This window comes from Periplaneta americana, chromosome 16 (genome assembly GCF_040183065.1).
Source record: "Periplaneta americana isolate PAMFEO1 chromosome 16, P.americana_PAMFEO1_priV1, whole genome shotgun sequence".
NCBI lineage: Eukaryota > Metazoa > Arthropoda > Insecta > Blattodea > Blattidae > Periplaneta > Periplaneta americana.
The window spans coordinates 160801973-160818463 of NC_091132.1; the positions used below are offsets into that span (position 1 = coordinate 160801973).

The following is a 16491-nucleotide window of genomic DNA, read 5'->3' on the forward strand; positions in this document are numbered from 1 at the left end:
ATGATGATGATGATGATGATGATGATGATGATGATGAAGTTCAATTCACAGCACTGGATCTACGTAGATTCTTTGAGCAACAGTGCATATTACTGATGAATCCCGGCCACCAAGTCACTCAACTGAGTGCGCTCCTTGTATAATGGCAGTTGACTTAATATAAAATGTCAACATACATGCCCAACTTGGAGTCAGTCCACAAAGGGAAAAACACTGGAGGAGAGGGGTTCGATCTGGTGCTGTGGATTGAACTTTGGTGTAGCTCAATGTTGAGAGCGCATGGTATGTAGAACCAAGGACCCAGGTTCGATTGCTGGCGCCGGAGCGAATTTTTCTCATCTAATATTAATAGAATAATTAGGTTATTCGTGTCAGTAACACCGCTTTTTCTTCTTTCAGTTGGTATGTGTTTCATGAATGTATGTTCAGATATTTCGATTCAGAGAAAATAAATACAGACTCAGTACAGTGATTTTTTTAAACTTCAATTATTAGTACTCTTCCAGACGCGTAATTACGATATATTGCTAAGTTCTAGAAGGAAACATTTATCATTTGTGTATCATATGTAGCTGTTAATGTCATAAGCTGTTTTTATTATTCCGTACTTCGCATCTGCCTTAATTAGCAATCAGCCCCCAGTATGAGGACCAGAGTGCAGCATATAGCGCTTGGAATCACATCCCTGTAATCTACACTGTGATCTTTTAGTCTCTCCACACTACAGTAGCTAGTATGGCGGTCAGTATACTTGCAGAGAAGTCTGTACTTTCCTTTAGCCTCTCTCAAAGGCATGAAAACTTTACCTTCCCCCATTGTGGCAGTAGTGCCACAGTCTAGTATAGTATCTCTGAAGAATCATTGCAGATGACAGGTAGAGTAAGCTTGAACATAAACATGCGATCGATGCCCTGTTCTGACGTACTATGCACAGTGCTGCAGTAAAGAAATGCCTCAGTTCAGTTCGTTCAGTTTGCTAGTAGGTATCGGAAGTGTGTCTGTACACAAGAGCGAATGGAAACTCCGAGACACACGTTACGCAAAGCGGAAGATTATATACAATGTGCTAAAATTTTGTAAAGAAGAGAAAAAGAAAGGTCTTATCATTCCATTAACGAACGCTGTGAAAAGAACAGCAACGGCAGTGGGAAAGAGTGAAAGAACAAAATATACTATAGCTAAGGAGGTGAGGAAGCAAAGCGCATTGGAGGACAATTTCCAACGTCTGGTAAAAGCCGCCCACATTCAAAGAAAATTGTACTTGATGATTTTGAAAAATATGTCATCCGCAGAACTTTTTTCGAGTTTTATGAGCAGAGATAAAGAAATTCCGACCCTAAGCAAGCTTATGAATGCTATTAAGGAAAAGATACATTCTGGAGACTGCTGAAATCCATGGGATACAAATTTAAGAAATGCAAAAACATACGATATGTCTTAATGGAGCTGTCGGACATTGTTGCACGTCGTGCAGCATGCCTGAGAATGCTAAAACAAAACGAAAAGGGGCCAAAGAAGCCAATTGTTTATACAGATGAAACATGGGTCCATATTCATTATACCGCATAGAAGTTTTGGCAGCATGATGAAGTACAAGGTATGCATGTAAACCAAAGTGTTGGGTATAGGGCTATTGTTGTTCATGCCGATGGTGAAATGGAATTCGTAGAAGAGGCCGAGTTGATATTTGACTCCAAATCTTATTCTGCAGATTATCATGATGAAATGAACGGCGAAAATTATAATAAATGGTTAAAGGAACGGCATTGTTGTGTTAGATAATGCAAAACCACCAAAGAAGACTGGTTAAAATGCTGCCAATCTGTTAAACATATCAGGGACGAATATTGGCATCGTGTAGCGTTAATGGAAGAGGAAGTTGGAGGGATAGTAATACACATGAGTAGTGATAAAGAGTGTGATGAAGATGAGACGTATTATGATAGGCCAGGTAGCAGGACAGACGAAGGCAGTTCAACTGATAATGCAGATGAAATTGAGGCCTCTGCGTCGGGCATACAGCTATTTCTGGAATAAGGTACTGTACGTGTATATACCGTACATATGACAGAAAAAGTAAATTCAAGTGTGGTATTGGTAATAGTATTTGATTATAACAGCTGTTGATGTTTCTATTGTCAGACTGTACCAATATTTCTCCAGCTGATTCGCCATGCATCGAGACTGAGAGGATCACATTCACAATACACGAGCGCCCTCACCTGAAAACTGCAATGTTTCCTCAGATGGGTTATATATACAGTCACGAAGCTCAATACGTAGTAAATATGCATCCATAGATAGTTGCTCACCACTAGGATCGCTGATATCGCTCATTAGAGACAATACGAAATAGTACCAGCACAGTCTATTGTTCCTAGCACCCTCACAACTCAAGCTTCGTGATTGTATATTCTAGACTGTGGTACTACTATCTATTGCCCAGGCACTTGGAAGTTCTCCATTCGCCTTCTAGTTTCCCAGAATAATTTAGAGTCCGAATCCAGAAGATTTGATGCCAAAACTGGACATTTTCGTAAATGTTCTTGATTCATCAAAGAGTCTTCTAGGTTACACAGGATACATTCTGGTGAACCAAAATTTCCAATTTGAAACAGGTGTGCTGCTAAACACTCATGGCCAGTTAGCATTCGAAATTTTGCTACTGCATCTTTTCGAGGAAAATCAGATATAGGTATGTTCTTTTTCAGTAATCAATACTGACCAAGATTTATTATTACTGTTTTCTTGAAATTTCTTTAGAATTTTGATTTGAAATTGTGTTTGTATGAACAATTTGGCACTGTGATAAGATATCATTTTCAAGGGTACTTGTAATATTTTAGTTCCTTTCTTTGCCAAACAATCTGCAATCTCATTGCCCATAATACCACAATGGACAGGGATCCTTTGGAGATACAGATTTTCCTGTATTTATTTATTTTTTTGCCAGTATGTAAAATGGATGATTGAATTTCTACAATTTTGGAGGTTTTTATTTTGTTTTGCCAGTGTGTATAACGATGATTAAATTTCTGCGATTTTGGAGTTTTTTTGTCATTATATGTATGGATTATTGAATTTCAGCGGTTTTGGATTATTTTATTTTGTTTTACCAGTATGTAAATGGATGATTGAGTCTTCGATTTTGGAGATTTTTATTTTATTTTGCCAATATGTATATGGATGATTAAATTTCTGCGATTTTGGAGGTTTTTGTTTTATTTTGCCAGTATGTATATGAATGATTGAATTTCTTCGATTTTGGAGGTTTTTATTTTATTTTGCCAGTATGTATATGGATGATTATATTTCTGAGATTTTGGAGGTTTTTATTTCATTTTGCCAATATGTATATGGATGATTAAATTTTTCCAATTTTGGAGGTTTTTATTTTGTTTTGCCAGTATATATATGGTTGATAGAATTTTTGCGATTTTGGAGGTTTTTATTATAGATGATTGAATTTCTTCCATTTTGAAGGGTTTTTTTATTTTGCCAGTATGTATATGGATGATTACGTTCCAGCGATTTTGGAAGTAGTTATTTTCTTTTCCCATTATGTATATGGGTGACTGAATTTCTGCGATTTTGGAGGTTTTTATTTTGTTTTGCCAGTGTGTATATGGATGATTGAATTTATACGATTTTGGAATTTATAAGAATATTGATTGAAGCTTTGGCTTGGATTGCAGAGTCGACTCGGTTGGCAAGTTGGTATAGCGCTGGCCTTCTATGCCCAAGGTTGCGGGTTCGATCCCGGGCCAGGTCGATGGCATTTAAGTGTGCTTAAATGTGACAGGCTCATGTCAGTAGATTTACTGGCATGTAAAAGAACTCCTGCGGGACAAAATTCCGGCACATCCGGCGACGCTGATATAACCTCTGCAGTTGCGAGCGTCGTTAAATAAAACATAACACATAACACACATTGGATTGCAGAAATTGAGTCGCTAAAATATAACAGCATTTTTTAAACTTATTAATATTATTGTAATAAGCGTTGCCAATTAACGTTCAGTATTGGACTGCTTGTTTCAGTGTGTTGCGACAGTGTTACAAATGTTTGATATAACAGCAAATTCTGCGACCACACGGAGCATATTCATAACTGTGAATGGTTGCAGATTCGGCACATGGTTAGAAATGTTTTACGTTTTTACAGATGAAGCCTGGTTTTACCTGTCGCATTACACTAATTCTCAAAATACCGGAATTTGGCCATCTAAAAATTCGTATGTAGTGAAAGAAACGAAACTCTATAGAGGAAAAATACTCGTGTGGTGTGAATTCAGAATTATTGCCCTATTTTTTTTAAAGATCTATTATTCTGAAGTTTACTGTTCCGTTATTATGTTTCCATTTGTTTGATAATTAAATTTATTGAAGTATCGCTGCTAAATGATAATCATTTGTGAATGGTTGTTTATGCTAATGCTAACACAGAGCCAGGATTACCACCACACTCCTCTTATTTAGTGGGTTATCGTGTATTCCACTACTGCGAAACGACTTAAATGTCAGGCTGTATTATACGTTACATATGATTATCTCTGTTTTCTGCAGGAAGGGAATTTATTGGATTTCCACGTGACTGGAATAAAGACAGAAAGTGTCAGCCGCAGCTATGAACTCACATCGGAAATTAAAGTTGAGGATACTGCAGTGCAAACTGATTTTGTTACGACAAAGTGCAAAGCTGAGGTGTGTGAATCCCATAGGGTTTTCCGGTTGTTCTCCTTTCAATATTAGTCTTGTAATCTTTTCGTTGTAAACAGTTACTATGTCATTGAACCTCTAGGGATATAGCATATGGTAAAGCCATTAATATTTTCTATGCAAAATTATATACGGTACACTTTTCTTTCATAGTACTCTAAATTTAAAGTATGGTCATGGATAAATATATAATAGGATGCGAAACTGCAGTCAGCACCATCTGGCAGTGGGGGGCTGAAATAAGATGATCAGCGCCCAACGTCGTAGGTGGTGTACATTAGAACTACGTGTTGGATACATTACCCAGAGTTCTCTATTTAACCATTCGAGATATTGCTCGAGAGTCGAGAAGACGAGATGGCAGACAGAAACTTGCTAATAAGTGAACATAAAGTGATAGGTGTGTGTATAAGCAGTGTATGTTAAACAGTGATGTTTATGGACGTTGTAAAAATAGTGTTGCTGAATGTATTGTAAAGTAATAGTAATATAATAAATTTAACTATCTAAGTAGTTCTTGCAGACTTCTCCATTGCGCTGTACAATAAATACCCAAAGAATACAATCCGAATTATCTAACCTTTTGCTTTATTTTTTTTTCTCTGTCTGGTTATATTTTAATCGGGTAGTGTAAAATAGATCGTATCTTTTATCTTCCTGTTGGCTCCGGTAAGAATTTTTAGTAGAAGATGCTGTGAGGAATAAAAATGTAAATGTTTTATTTTAAATTGGGTTAGTTTTGAATATCGATGAGGGTGGGAGAGAATACTTTATGCACAGTTTGCCATTTTCGTCACCAGGTGCGCTGCTAAATGCATGGAATAATTAGTTACTCTTTTCACTACTTGGTGCGCTGCTAGATGTAATAACGCCCTCCCACAAACAGATGGCAGCAAGATCAATTTCTACAACAGCGCCTCTAGTATGTGTTGCGGGAAACTCAGTAAGTTTCGCATCCTATTATGTATATTCATCCATGCTATGGGTTCTACAGTAGCGCTGAAAAGTATTATATATATATATATATATATATATATATATATATTGATTACACAACTTCGTTAACATGTTTCAGCCTGTTATTGGCCATTTTGAGAACTGTTTGTTGCTGTTCTTGGCGCCTTTTGTTCGTGTTTCCTGTGGAGTTGTGTAATGTAATGTGGAGTCAAAGAGTGTGTGTGTTCTGAAATTGAGTTGTGTGTTGAGGATTTTAGTTGGATGTGTTTTTGTGTCTATATATTTCGTATTACAGTATCTTCTGGCGTGTCGAACTGGTTGACGAGTTGGTATAGCACTGGCCTTCTATGCCCAATGTTGCGGGTTCAATCCCGGGTCAGGTCGATGACATTTAAGTGTGCTTAAATGCGACAGGCTCATGTCAGTAGATTTACTGGCATGTAAAAGAACTCCTGCGGGACAAAATTCCGGCACATCCGGCGACATTGATATAACCTCTGCAGTGGCGAGCGTCGTTAAATAAAACATAACATTTAACATTTGTTCTGGCGTTTTGGTTGAATGTGTAGAATTTTCATGTCTGTGTTGTTGTTGTAGAGAGTTATCAACACAGACATGGAAATTCTACACATACAACCAAAAAGCCAGAAACTAAACACACTAGGACAATACGAAATATATAGGCACTCAGTTCTTCGGTAAAAAATCTTGGCATTCACATGGATAATAATCTCAACTGGGACATGCAAATTACAGAAACCTGCAGAAAAGTATATATTCTATTATCCATGTGCTAAAAAGGATAAATGTTCATCTTCCCTCTTGCTTAAAAAAGTCCCTCGTGTAGACGCTTGTATTTCCCTATTTTGACAATGCTGACATTTTACTGACTGACCTTTTCAGTGACAAAAAAAAACGAAACTTCAACGTGCTCATAATTTGTGTGTACGTTCTGTAAGCAATGTTCGGAATTATAATCTTATTACCCCATCCCTGGAAGCAATAGGTTGGCATAAACTAGATAAGAAAAGAAATTTACATTCACTTCTCCTTCTCTTGGGAATCTTGAACCCTTCTATTCCTTCGTACCTGTCGTCTCGCTTCACTCACCTTTCTTCCCACCACAATCTGAACACACGCTCTCGCCATGAAACAATACTAACAATACCATCCCATAGCATCTCCTCATACTCATCCTCTTTCACAATAGCCCTGCCAAGACTCTGGAATTCGTTACCTGCTAGCATCAGGGACTGTCGAAATAAAATTCAATTCAAACGCAAACTTACTAGGCACTTGGTCAGTAATTGGGACTCGTTCAGACATGGTTTCTTGTAAATAGTTCTCTTAATCTATCACAAAATATTTCAATATATGGTAATTTCATCATTATAGAATTTTGTTTTTCTAGGTTTAATTTGTAATTCAGTAAATAGAAAAATATTCTTTGTTCTTAACTTCTATGATAAAATGTCTAGCTTTCATTAATTAGGTAATCTTGTCGTACTTTAATTTTTATTGTAATTGTAATTGTAAATTTAATATTAATTGGAATTTTATTGTTCATATTATAGTTGTAATCCCCTGGTAGAGGGGCAGAGGAGGTCTGACGGCCTTATCTCCAATAGGTTAAATAAATAAATACTATTAATACTACAAAAATACATCGAAATAAATGCTCAACACACAACTCAATTTCAGAACACACATACTATTTGATTCCACATTACACTACACAAACACACCCCCTCAGGAAACACTAACAAAAGGTGCCAAGACCAGGAACAACCAGTTCTCAAGATGGCCGATATCAGGCCGAAACATGTTAACGAGGTAGTGTAAAATTTAACACAAAAAATACACATAATACGTTTTCCGAAGTATTTTGTAGTTAAGGTTTTATGTTGTCAGTACTGTTTGCATGCAGTTAAAACGACGCAAAGCATAGAGCTGTGTCATTCTATGAATAGCGTCATATTGCTGTGGTTATTTATTTAGGAAACAGGCAAGTTCATAGAATCTATGTATATAATTTGAACTGGTAATGGAAATTACGGAAAAACGGCCGAACGGTTTATAATAAATGACCCCTCATTTTGAAGCTTGGAACCCAAAGTTTTCAGAAAAATAGGAGTTTTCAGTGAAATGTCAATTTTTCAACATAAGTTTCCTATTTTCTAAAATCCATCTGTCGTCAGTAATTTCATTTCAGAATAAAACAAAACACACACTATAGTAAACAATATTACACGAAGGCCATGATCTGCAAGAATGCAGACATATTTAGACCTCAAATTAAATTGGTTATTAAAAACTTCAAGACTTGCTAAAATTAATTTAAAGGTCTGTGTAATTTTCTGAGTACAGCTGTGTAGTGGATATTAAAAACTACAAAACTTGAGGTGGTTTGATACCATTAGAAATGAAATATTATTATAGTTAATGCCATGATGTGACTGTTTTTCATTGATCATACATATTAATGCTATATTGATGATATGAAAGTGATACGTTTTGGGGTTATATTAGTAAATGTAGAGAATATCTTAAATTAGATCTTGATTTCTATAATTTACTGAGTGGCGTCTATATGGTATATATAGTATATATTACTGAAAATTATAAAACTTACGTAAGATAATAATATTGTTATTAAAAATCAAATACTTTTGTAGTTATTAATCAAGTGGGGTTGGGTCTTTTTCATATATATAATGGCGTTGTGGTGTAGATATTTATATGCGTGATTCTCTTCAGTATTGGCTCGAGAGAGCGCAAAAATTACAGTTCCTAAGGAAAGACCAAAAGGTATACTTACTGATAAAATGAGAGGCCTACAAGATTTTGTAGTCTCCGAATCATTTCAGCAAAATCTCTTACTTACTTACTTACAAATGGCTTTTAAGGAACCCGAAGGTTCATTGCCGCCCTCACATAAGCCCACCATCGGTCCCTATCCTGTGCAAGATTAATCCAGTCTCTATGATCATATCCCACCTCCGTCAAATCCATTTTAATATTATCCTCCCATCTACGTCTCGGCCTCCCCAAAGGTATTGTAGGGATTCATAACAAGCTGCTTTTTACGGTGATGGGTTGTCAGCAAGATCTCTTAGCAGGATAAAATGATTTTGCTCCCTACATTTCAAGGTAGTTTACGAAACATGCAGCAGCTATACCAAGATGCTATGTCTATTGTTCGAAAGCAGAGAAAACCTGATATTTTTTTTTTTTTTAACTTTCACCTACAATCCACAATGACCTGAATTAGCTACTGTTTTACTCCCGCATGAAAATCCGAATGATTGTCCTGACATTGTTACTTGCGTTTTCGCTTTCAAACTAAAAAACTGAAGATGTATAGGTTCAAGAAAAAAAACATTCAGAGGGAGTATGTTTCATTATTATGGAAGCAAATAACTTTCAGAATGTCTGGTATTCTTCATTGAAAATAAATCTGAAAAATGTTTTATTTGAACGTCAAATGAACTTAGTTTGCAACTTTTGCTGCACAAGCCACTAGTAAAAATATAAATGTATTTTGTGGTTTAATTTGGTGGCATGGTATACATTAAATACTGGTGTTTAGGTATTTAGACAATGCTTGTTTATTTGTACAGACCATTGCAAACATGCCAAAACAAAAGGAATACTCTGTGGATGTGAGACAAGCTGTTTTAAACGCTTTGAAGAAGGGAAAATCGCAGTCTAGTGTTGCTAAAGATTTTGGTATATCACAACAACTTGTAAGTGTGTGGAGTCGACGGCATAAACAAGAAGGGTCAGTAGACAATAAGCCAAGGTCTGGTCGTCCTCGAAAAACAACAGTGAGTGAGGACAGAATGATTTGTAAGCAGTCGGTTGCTGATCCACGAAAATCAGCTCGACAAATTAGGAATGATCTAGAGCGGCACCATGGACTGAACCTGCATGTGTCTACTGTGAAACGTCGCCTGGTAGCTGGTGATTTATATGTTAGACGACCATCACGAAAACCACTCATAAATCCAAAAGAATAGGCAGGCAAGGTTAGAGTTTGCAAAAATGTAACAAACATGGAACACTAGAGACTGGTGTAAGGTGTTATAGAGTGATGAGAGTAAATTAAATTTATTTTCTTCTGATGGTGTGCTCCGTGCAATCATGGATGTTAGTAGGAAATCAGAACATAGTTTAGCACGAACATTTTGTACAATTACTATGAAGAGTATACATACATTAACAATGTGCAGCATTTCTAAGAAGATACCATTTTACTTGCTTTGTGGGTAAACAATCAAAATTAGAAAAAAAAAGTTGTTTCTTTTTGCAAGTAATTTCCAATGGAACCTTCGATGATCTATGTTCTCATTTGAAATTTCGGAGTTTAACACAGGTACCCCTAGTTCCGGTTTCATAAGGGAAATGATACTATCACCAATCGACTCTTTACATAGGTTTTGGTTATAAAATTTTTTTAATGAATAACCAGTGTCATATATATTTGAGGAGAAAAATTCGCTCCGGCGCCGGGGATCGAACACGGGTCCTTGGTTCTACGTACCAAGTGCTCTGACCACTGAGCTACGCCGAATTCAATCCACAGCACTGGATCGAACCTTCCTCCTTCAGTGTTTCCCTTTGTAGCCTGACTCCAAGTTAGGCTTATATGTTGACTGAAGGAGGAAGGTTCGATCCGGTGCTGTGGATTGAATTCTGCGTAGCTCAATGGTCAGAGCGCTTGGTACGTAGAACCAAGGACGCCAGTTCGATCCCCGGCGCCAGAACGAATTTTTCTCCTCAAAAATTGTCAACATTACAGAGATTATTTTGTGGGACAAATTAATAAATCCAAAATATACAGTATCATATAATTTTTGGAAGAATAAAACCTGATACGGTTGGTCTGAAACACCTGGTATATCAGTGTTAACAGTGATCTAAAACTGTTGTTGAAATGGCCAAAGCCCACATCGATGGCGTAATGGTTAGCGCGTCTGGTCGTGAAACCAGGTGGCCCGGATTCGATTCCCGGTTGGGGCAAGTTACCTGGTTAAGATTTTTCCGGGGTTTTCCCTCAACCCAATACGAGCAAATGCTGGGTAACTTTAGGTGCTGGACCCCGGACTCATTTCACCGGTATTATCACCTTAATCTCATTCAGACGCTGAATAACTTCAGATGTTGATTAAGCGTAGTAAAATAATCTACTAAAAAATGGCCATAAAGTCCTACATAGATGACATATATGTGTAAAATGCAGGTAGTAGCCAGTGACAATACAAAGGAGGGGAGTTCCGGCCCCCCCCCCCACTGTGGATTGGGTCCTGGCATAGCTCAGATGGTAATAGCACTGATCGTGTCAAGCTGAGAGTCCTGAGTTCGATACCCGTTGATGAACGGAATTTTATCCATTAATTAGTTTCTGTGTAATGACAGTTGCATCAGTTATTCATAGATTTCAAAAGGCATATGACTCGGTTAAGAGAGAAGTTTTATATGATATTCTTATTGAATTTGATATTCCCAAGAAACTAGTTCGATTAATTAAAATGTGTCTCAGTGAAACGTACAACAGAGTTCGTATAGGTCAGTTTCTGTCAGAGAGGGTTTGGAATTGAACGGTTTACATCAGCTCCTTGTCTATGCAGATGACGTGAATATGTTAGGAGAAAATCCACAAACGATTAGGGAAAACACGGGAATTTTACTGGAAGCAAGTAAAGCAATAGGTTTGGAAGTAATTCCCGAAAAGACAAAGTATATGATTATGTCTCGTGACGAGAATATTGTACGAAATGGAAATATAAAAATTGGAAATTTATCTTTTGAATAGGTGGAGAAGTTCAAATATCTTGGAGCAACAGTAACAAATATAAATGATACTCGAGAGGAAATTAAACACAGAATAAATATGGGAAATGCCTGTTATTATTCGGTTCAGAAGCTTTTATCATACAGTCTGCTGTCAAAAAATCTGAAAGTTAGAATTTATAAAACAGTACATTACCGGTTGTTCTCTATGATTGTGAAACTTGGCCTCTCACTTTGAGAGAGGAACATAGGTTAAGGGTGTTTGAGAATAAGGTGCTTAGGAAAATATTTGGGGCTAAGAGGGATGAAGTTACAGGAGAATGGAGAAAGTTACACAACACAGAACTGCACGCATTGTATTCTTCACCTGACATAATTAGGAACATTAAATCCAAACGTTTGAGATGGGCAGGGCATGTAGCACGTATGGGCGAATCCAGGAATGCATATAGAGTGTTAGTTGGGAGGCCGGAGGGAAAGAGACCTTTAGGGAGGCCTAGACGTAGATGGGAAGATAATATTAAAATGTATTTGAGGGAGGTGGGATATGATGATAGAGAATGGATTAATCTTGCTCAGGATAGGGGCTGATGGCGGGCTTATGTGAGGGCGGCAATTAACCTCCGGGTACCTTAAAAGCCAGTAAGTAAGTAAGTAATGACTAAAAAAAGCCATTGATTACACAATATTCAATAGCAGATGGCGAGGTTCAGAAAGAATGTATATAATGGTGATTCACTCGATCATTCAGCTTATGTTCTGCTTTATAAGACCAAATCATTTTGTCCGCAAATTCCTCGTTCTCTAGTATATTATTCTTAAGTGATAAGCGTGCAGCCTTATTTTTTTTTTTTACTGTCCTGCCATTTGTATTGTTGCCTCTGTTATTTATGTGAATAGCATTTTCTTTTAATAGAATATCACACTACATGTTCCCTCAGTAATTCAGTTAAACTTTGAGAGTCCATGTAACATAACATCTGTGAAAGTTTGTATACTTTCTTTAGGCATCTCTGTATTATTGCGAAACAAAAAAAAAAAATTCTTTAACATTGTGGATCTGACTTGTTTTGTTATTGGGTAATGAAGTATTTGCTGAGAGATCATTCTTACAATACAGTTCAAATCTTAGGGCATTAGAAACAGAAGATCCCCACAATATATGTGCTTCAAGATCTGCCTTCACTTATTGAAATTTCTACTTCGACTCGATATGATTTAAATGTAAGCGTGTGTCATGAAAATCGATGTACTGCGAATATAAAATTGCAAGATCATTTTGTTCTATTCACTCTTTACTTTCAGGAAAGGTCATGTGACCTGGACACAGTAAAGGACGAGCTGAAACTGGAAGTTGCAATGGAGGAGAATGACATTCTGACCGATAGGTGAGTGTTGTGTGCGAGTCTTCACAATGTCCTTTCTTTTCATTACGTCATTAAAACTATCGCACCTATATAACATTGACGACTTGTCAGCCCACTTGAGATATGTGGATATAAAGGGAAAAATTGAGCCAATGTCTAGTACAGTTCCTGGGTAGCTCACAAGCAAACATTCTGATGGGGACAGATAAAAAGTTAAATTTTTTTTCTTCCACCATGTTAATAATGTCAAAAGAAGTGCTTATGCAAATTTTGGCCACTCGATCGCAATTACGAGGCCGTCCAGAAAGTGATTTTCCCTGGTACCGTTTACAGAAAAAAGCACAATTACATGGAAAGAGCCACTGACGTAGATCTGTCGGCTAAGGTGCTTGCCTGCTGATCCGGAGTTGCGGTTCCATTCCCGCTTGGGCTGATTACCTGTTTGGTTTTTTCCGAGGTTTTCGCCAACCGTAAGGCAAATGTCAGGTAATCTATGACGAATCCTCGGCCTCATCTCGCCAAATATCAACTCACTACCACCAATCTCATTGACGCTAAATAGCCTCGTAGTTGATACGGCATCGTTAAATAAACCAGTAAAGAAAAGCATGGAAAGATTTATTCAAACAGATACTGCAGTTGTTGCGCTCTTTGTAAATATATCCCCGACTGGAATTGAGATATTTGTTATAACATGGGATCAATTTCTGTATCCTTTATTCTTAGAAGTCGGCTCCCTGGGATGAGAACCAGCATTTGACAGCTCTCTGCACCTCTCCGTGACATGACAAATGTCTCAATTCCCTTTGGGAGGATGTTGAAAAAGAGTTCAGTTGCTGTGTCTGTTCCAATAAATTTTTCTAATGAAATTGTGTTTTCTTTCTGTTAACTACCCCTGGCGAACATATTTTTTACGGTCCTCGTAATTGCCGTCGAGTGGCCAAAATTTGTATAAGCACTTCTTTTGGCATTATTGCCACAGTGAAAGAAAAAAAGAAATCAATTTTATCTGCCCCAGCGTTTGCTTGTCAGTTGGTAAAGGCCCGAGTTCGATACCCGGCCCTGGAACAATTTTTATCTCGAAATTATTCAAATCAGGTTCCCGGACAGCTATGCCTGAAAGGCAGATTTGCTTAATATACTACATTAATTTGCAATGGGTTACACCAAGGGATGTTTTGTTCACACACTATTAACTAATGGAAAAGGCCAAGAACCGTGTACCATAAAAAATCCTTCATCTGTTTTCAATCTGCACTAAATCACGAAACTCATTTAAATTCAACATCTTCTGGTCAAGATTGAATTTTAATATTCTTGCCATTTGTTATACATCCTTTGTTATGAGCGATACTGTAAAGGAACTAATTTTTATTGTACATCAGCAATGTAATAAATAGTGTTTTGAATGGGACAAGGTAGAGTGTCCACCGGTCACTGAATGAATATTGCTCAATTTTATCACAGCCACAATGCATGTCAATTGTTATTGTAATATATACGAGTATATCGATCGTCTAGTTCAAAAGTGCGACAACTGAAAAATAAGTTTTGAGATATCTTCAGTTGAAAGTTTCAAATAAATGACTTAGAAATGAGCAGAGTTCTGGTTCATAACCACGAGAATTAGAAATGAGTCAGTATTCAGGACGAGTTTATCACATTCTTCCATTTCATTATTAATACATTTCGAAATGTACTAATAGTGAATTAGTAAAGTCCATAGTTATAATTATTTCTAAAGCAGTTTATTTATTTATTTTTTTCTTTTCGGTTGTAAATATGACTTATCTCAATACTGAATCTGAAAGAGCTCCGAAAGGGGTTTTCAGTAGTATAAATAACTAAAAATTGGCAATTTTTGAGTTGTCGCACTTTTGAACTGGACGATCGATATATAGATATGGAGTTATTACTTCTTTAATACAATTTATATATCACAAAACATACACCGAACGGACTAAATGTAATTATTATGAAAATCGTCATAATTTTTCCCTGGAAATACGATCCACATCCACTAGATGGCTATCGACACGAGTAGCAGGGTCGGCAATACATGCAAACAAGATGATATTAAACGTGAGGAATGTTACTACAGGTGTGTGGTATTATGTGCAGGTTAGATTAAGATTCATTAGGTGTGTAGTATTATTACTATGTTGTGACACTGAAACCCATTGTTACGTTAACGATATATGGCCGTATTTTTCATTCACGCACGACGATTTTCGTACGCCACCGGCGTAGCTCTGTCGGCAAAGGCGTTTGCCTGTCCATCCAGAGTTATGTTCGGGCACGTGTTTGATTCGCGCTTGGGCTCATTACCTGGTTGGGTTTTTTCCGAGGTTTTCCCCCACAATAAGGCAAATGTCAGGTAATCTATGCCGAATCCTCAGCATCATCTCGACAAATATCATCTCGCTATCACCAATCCCGTCGTAGTTGATACAGCGCCGTTAAATAACCAAGTAAAATAAAGTGATTTTCTTATATTAGTAATGCACATATTCAGGACGAGTTGGGTGGGCTTACATCACATCAATTTCTGCTAATCAGTACTATACGTCCAAGGCACATAGTCGGCCTCGGTAGCTTAGTTCGTATAGCGCTTAAATATGTTTAATTGCGAGAGCCTCATGTCAGAAGATTTACTGGCATGTAAAAGATCTCCAGAAGGACAAAATTCCAGCACACCAGCGACGCTGATATAACTTCTGTAGTTTTGAGAGTCGTTAAATAAACCATAATTTTTTTCCAACGCATTTTAAACGTATTTCATCAAGTTGTTATAGTGGTTGGGCTATAAGTAACCTTCACTTTTGAATGTCCAAATCAACCTCATATTTCTGTAACTGTGGAAGTTACTCCATTCTGACAAAGAAATCAGATGTATAATATTGAGGCTTGCATAAGAAATTATATACATCGTACCTATCTTTAAGATGGGGGACAAGACTAACTGTAGTAACTTTCGAGGAATATCACTTTTGTTGATGTCGTACAAAATTTTGTCCAATATTCTTTTAAGAAGATTAACTCCATATGTAGATGAAATTATTGTGAATCATCACTGTGGTTTTAGGCATAATTGATCAATTATTGACCAGATATTTTGTATTCGACAGATAATGGAGAAAAATGAGAGTATAAGGGTAAAGTGCATCAGTTATTCATAGATTTCAAAAAGGCATATGACTCGGTTAAGAGAAAAGTTTTATATGATATTATTATTGATATTGGTATTCCCAAGAAACTAGTTCGATTAATTAAAATGCGTCTTGGTGAAACGTTCAGCAGAGTTCGTATAGGTCAGTTTCTGTCAGATGCGTTTCCAATTCACTGTGGGCTAAAGCAAGGAGATGCACTATCACCTTTACTTTTTAACTTAGCTCTAGAATATGCCATTAGGAAAGTCCAGGATAACAGAGAGGGTTTGGAATTGAACGGGTTATATCAGCTGCTTGTCTATGCGGATGACGTGAATATGTTAGGAGAAGATCCACAAACGATTAGGAAAAACACGGGAATTTTACTTGAAACAAGTAAAGAGATAGGTTTGGAGGTAAATCGCGAAAAGACAAAGTATATGATTATGTCTCGTGACGAGAATATTGTATGAAATGGAAAAATAAAATTTGGAAATTTATCTTTT

At 36.9% G+C, this 16491-nt stretch overlaps 1 protein-coding gene and 1 non-coding gene across 5 annotated transcripts in view; both read left to right on the forward strand.

Moving 5' to 3' along the window:
* LOC138691655 (zinc finger protein ZFP2-like) overlaps positions 1-16491 on the forward strand; it is a 49930-nt gene that overhangs the window by 9967 nt on the left and 23472 nt on the right. For 3 of the 4 annotated variants that reach the window (XM_069813860.1, XM_069813857.1, XM_069813858.1), the window contains exons 3-4: positions 4567-4704; positions 12775-12857. In XM_069813860.1, the coding sequence (XP_069669961.1) occupies positions 4567-4704; positions 12775-12857 (221 nt within the window). Of the gene's footprint in view, positions 1-4566; positions 4705-9296; positions 10315-12774; positions 12858-16491 lie in introns of those variants that run through there. The other variant, XM_069813861.1, reaches the window with a different exon arrangement.
* Positions 10622-10698, forward strand: TRNAH-GUG (transfer RNA histidin (anticodon GUG)). Its single transcript has one exon. It is a non-coding gene; the product is annotated as a tRNA-His (tRNA).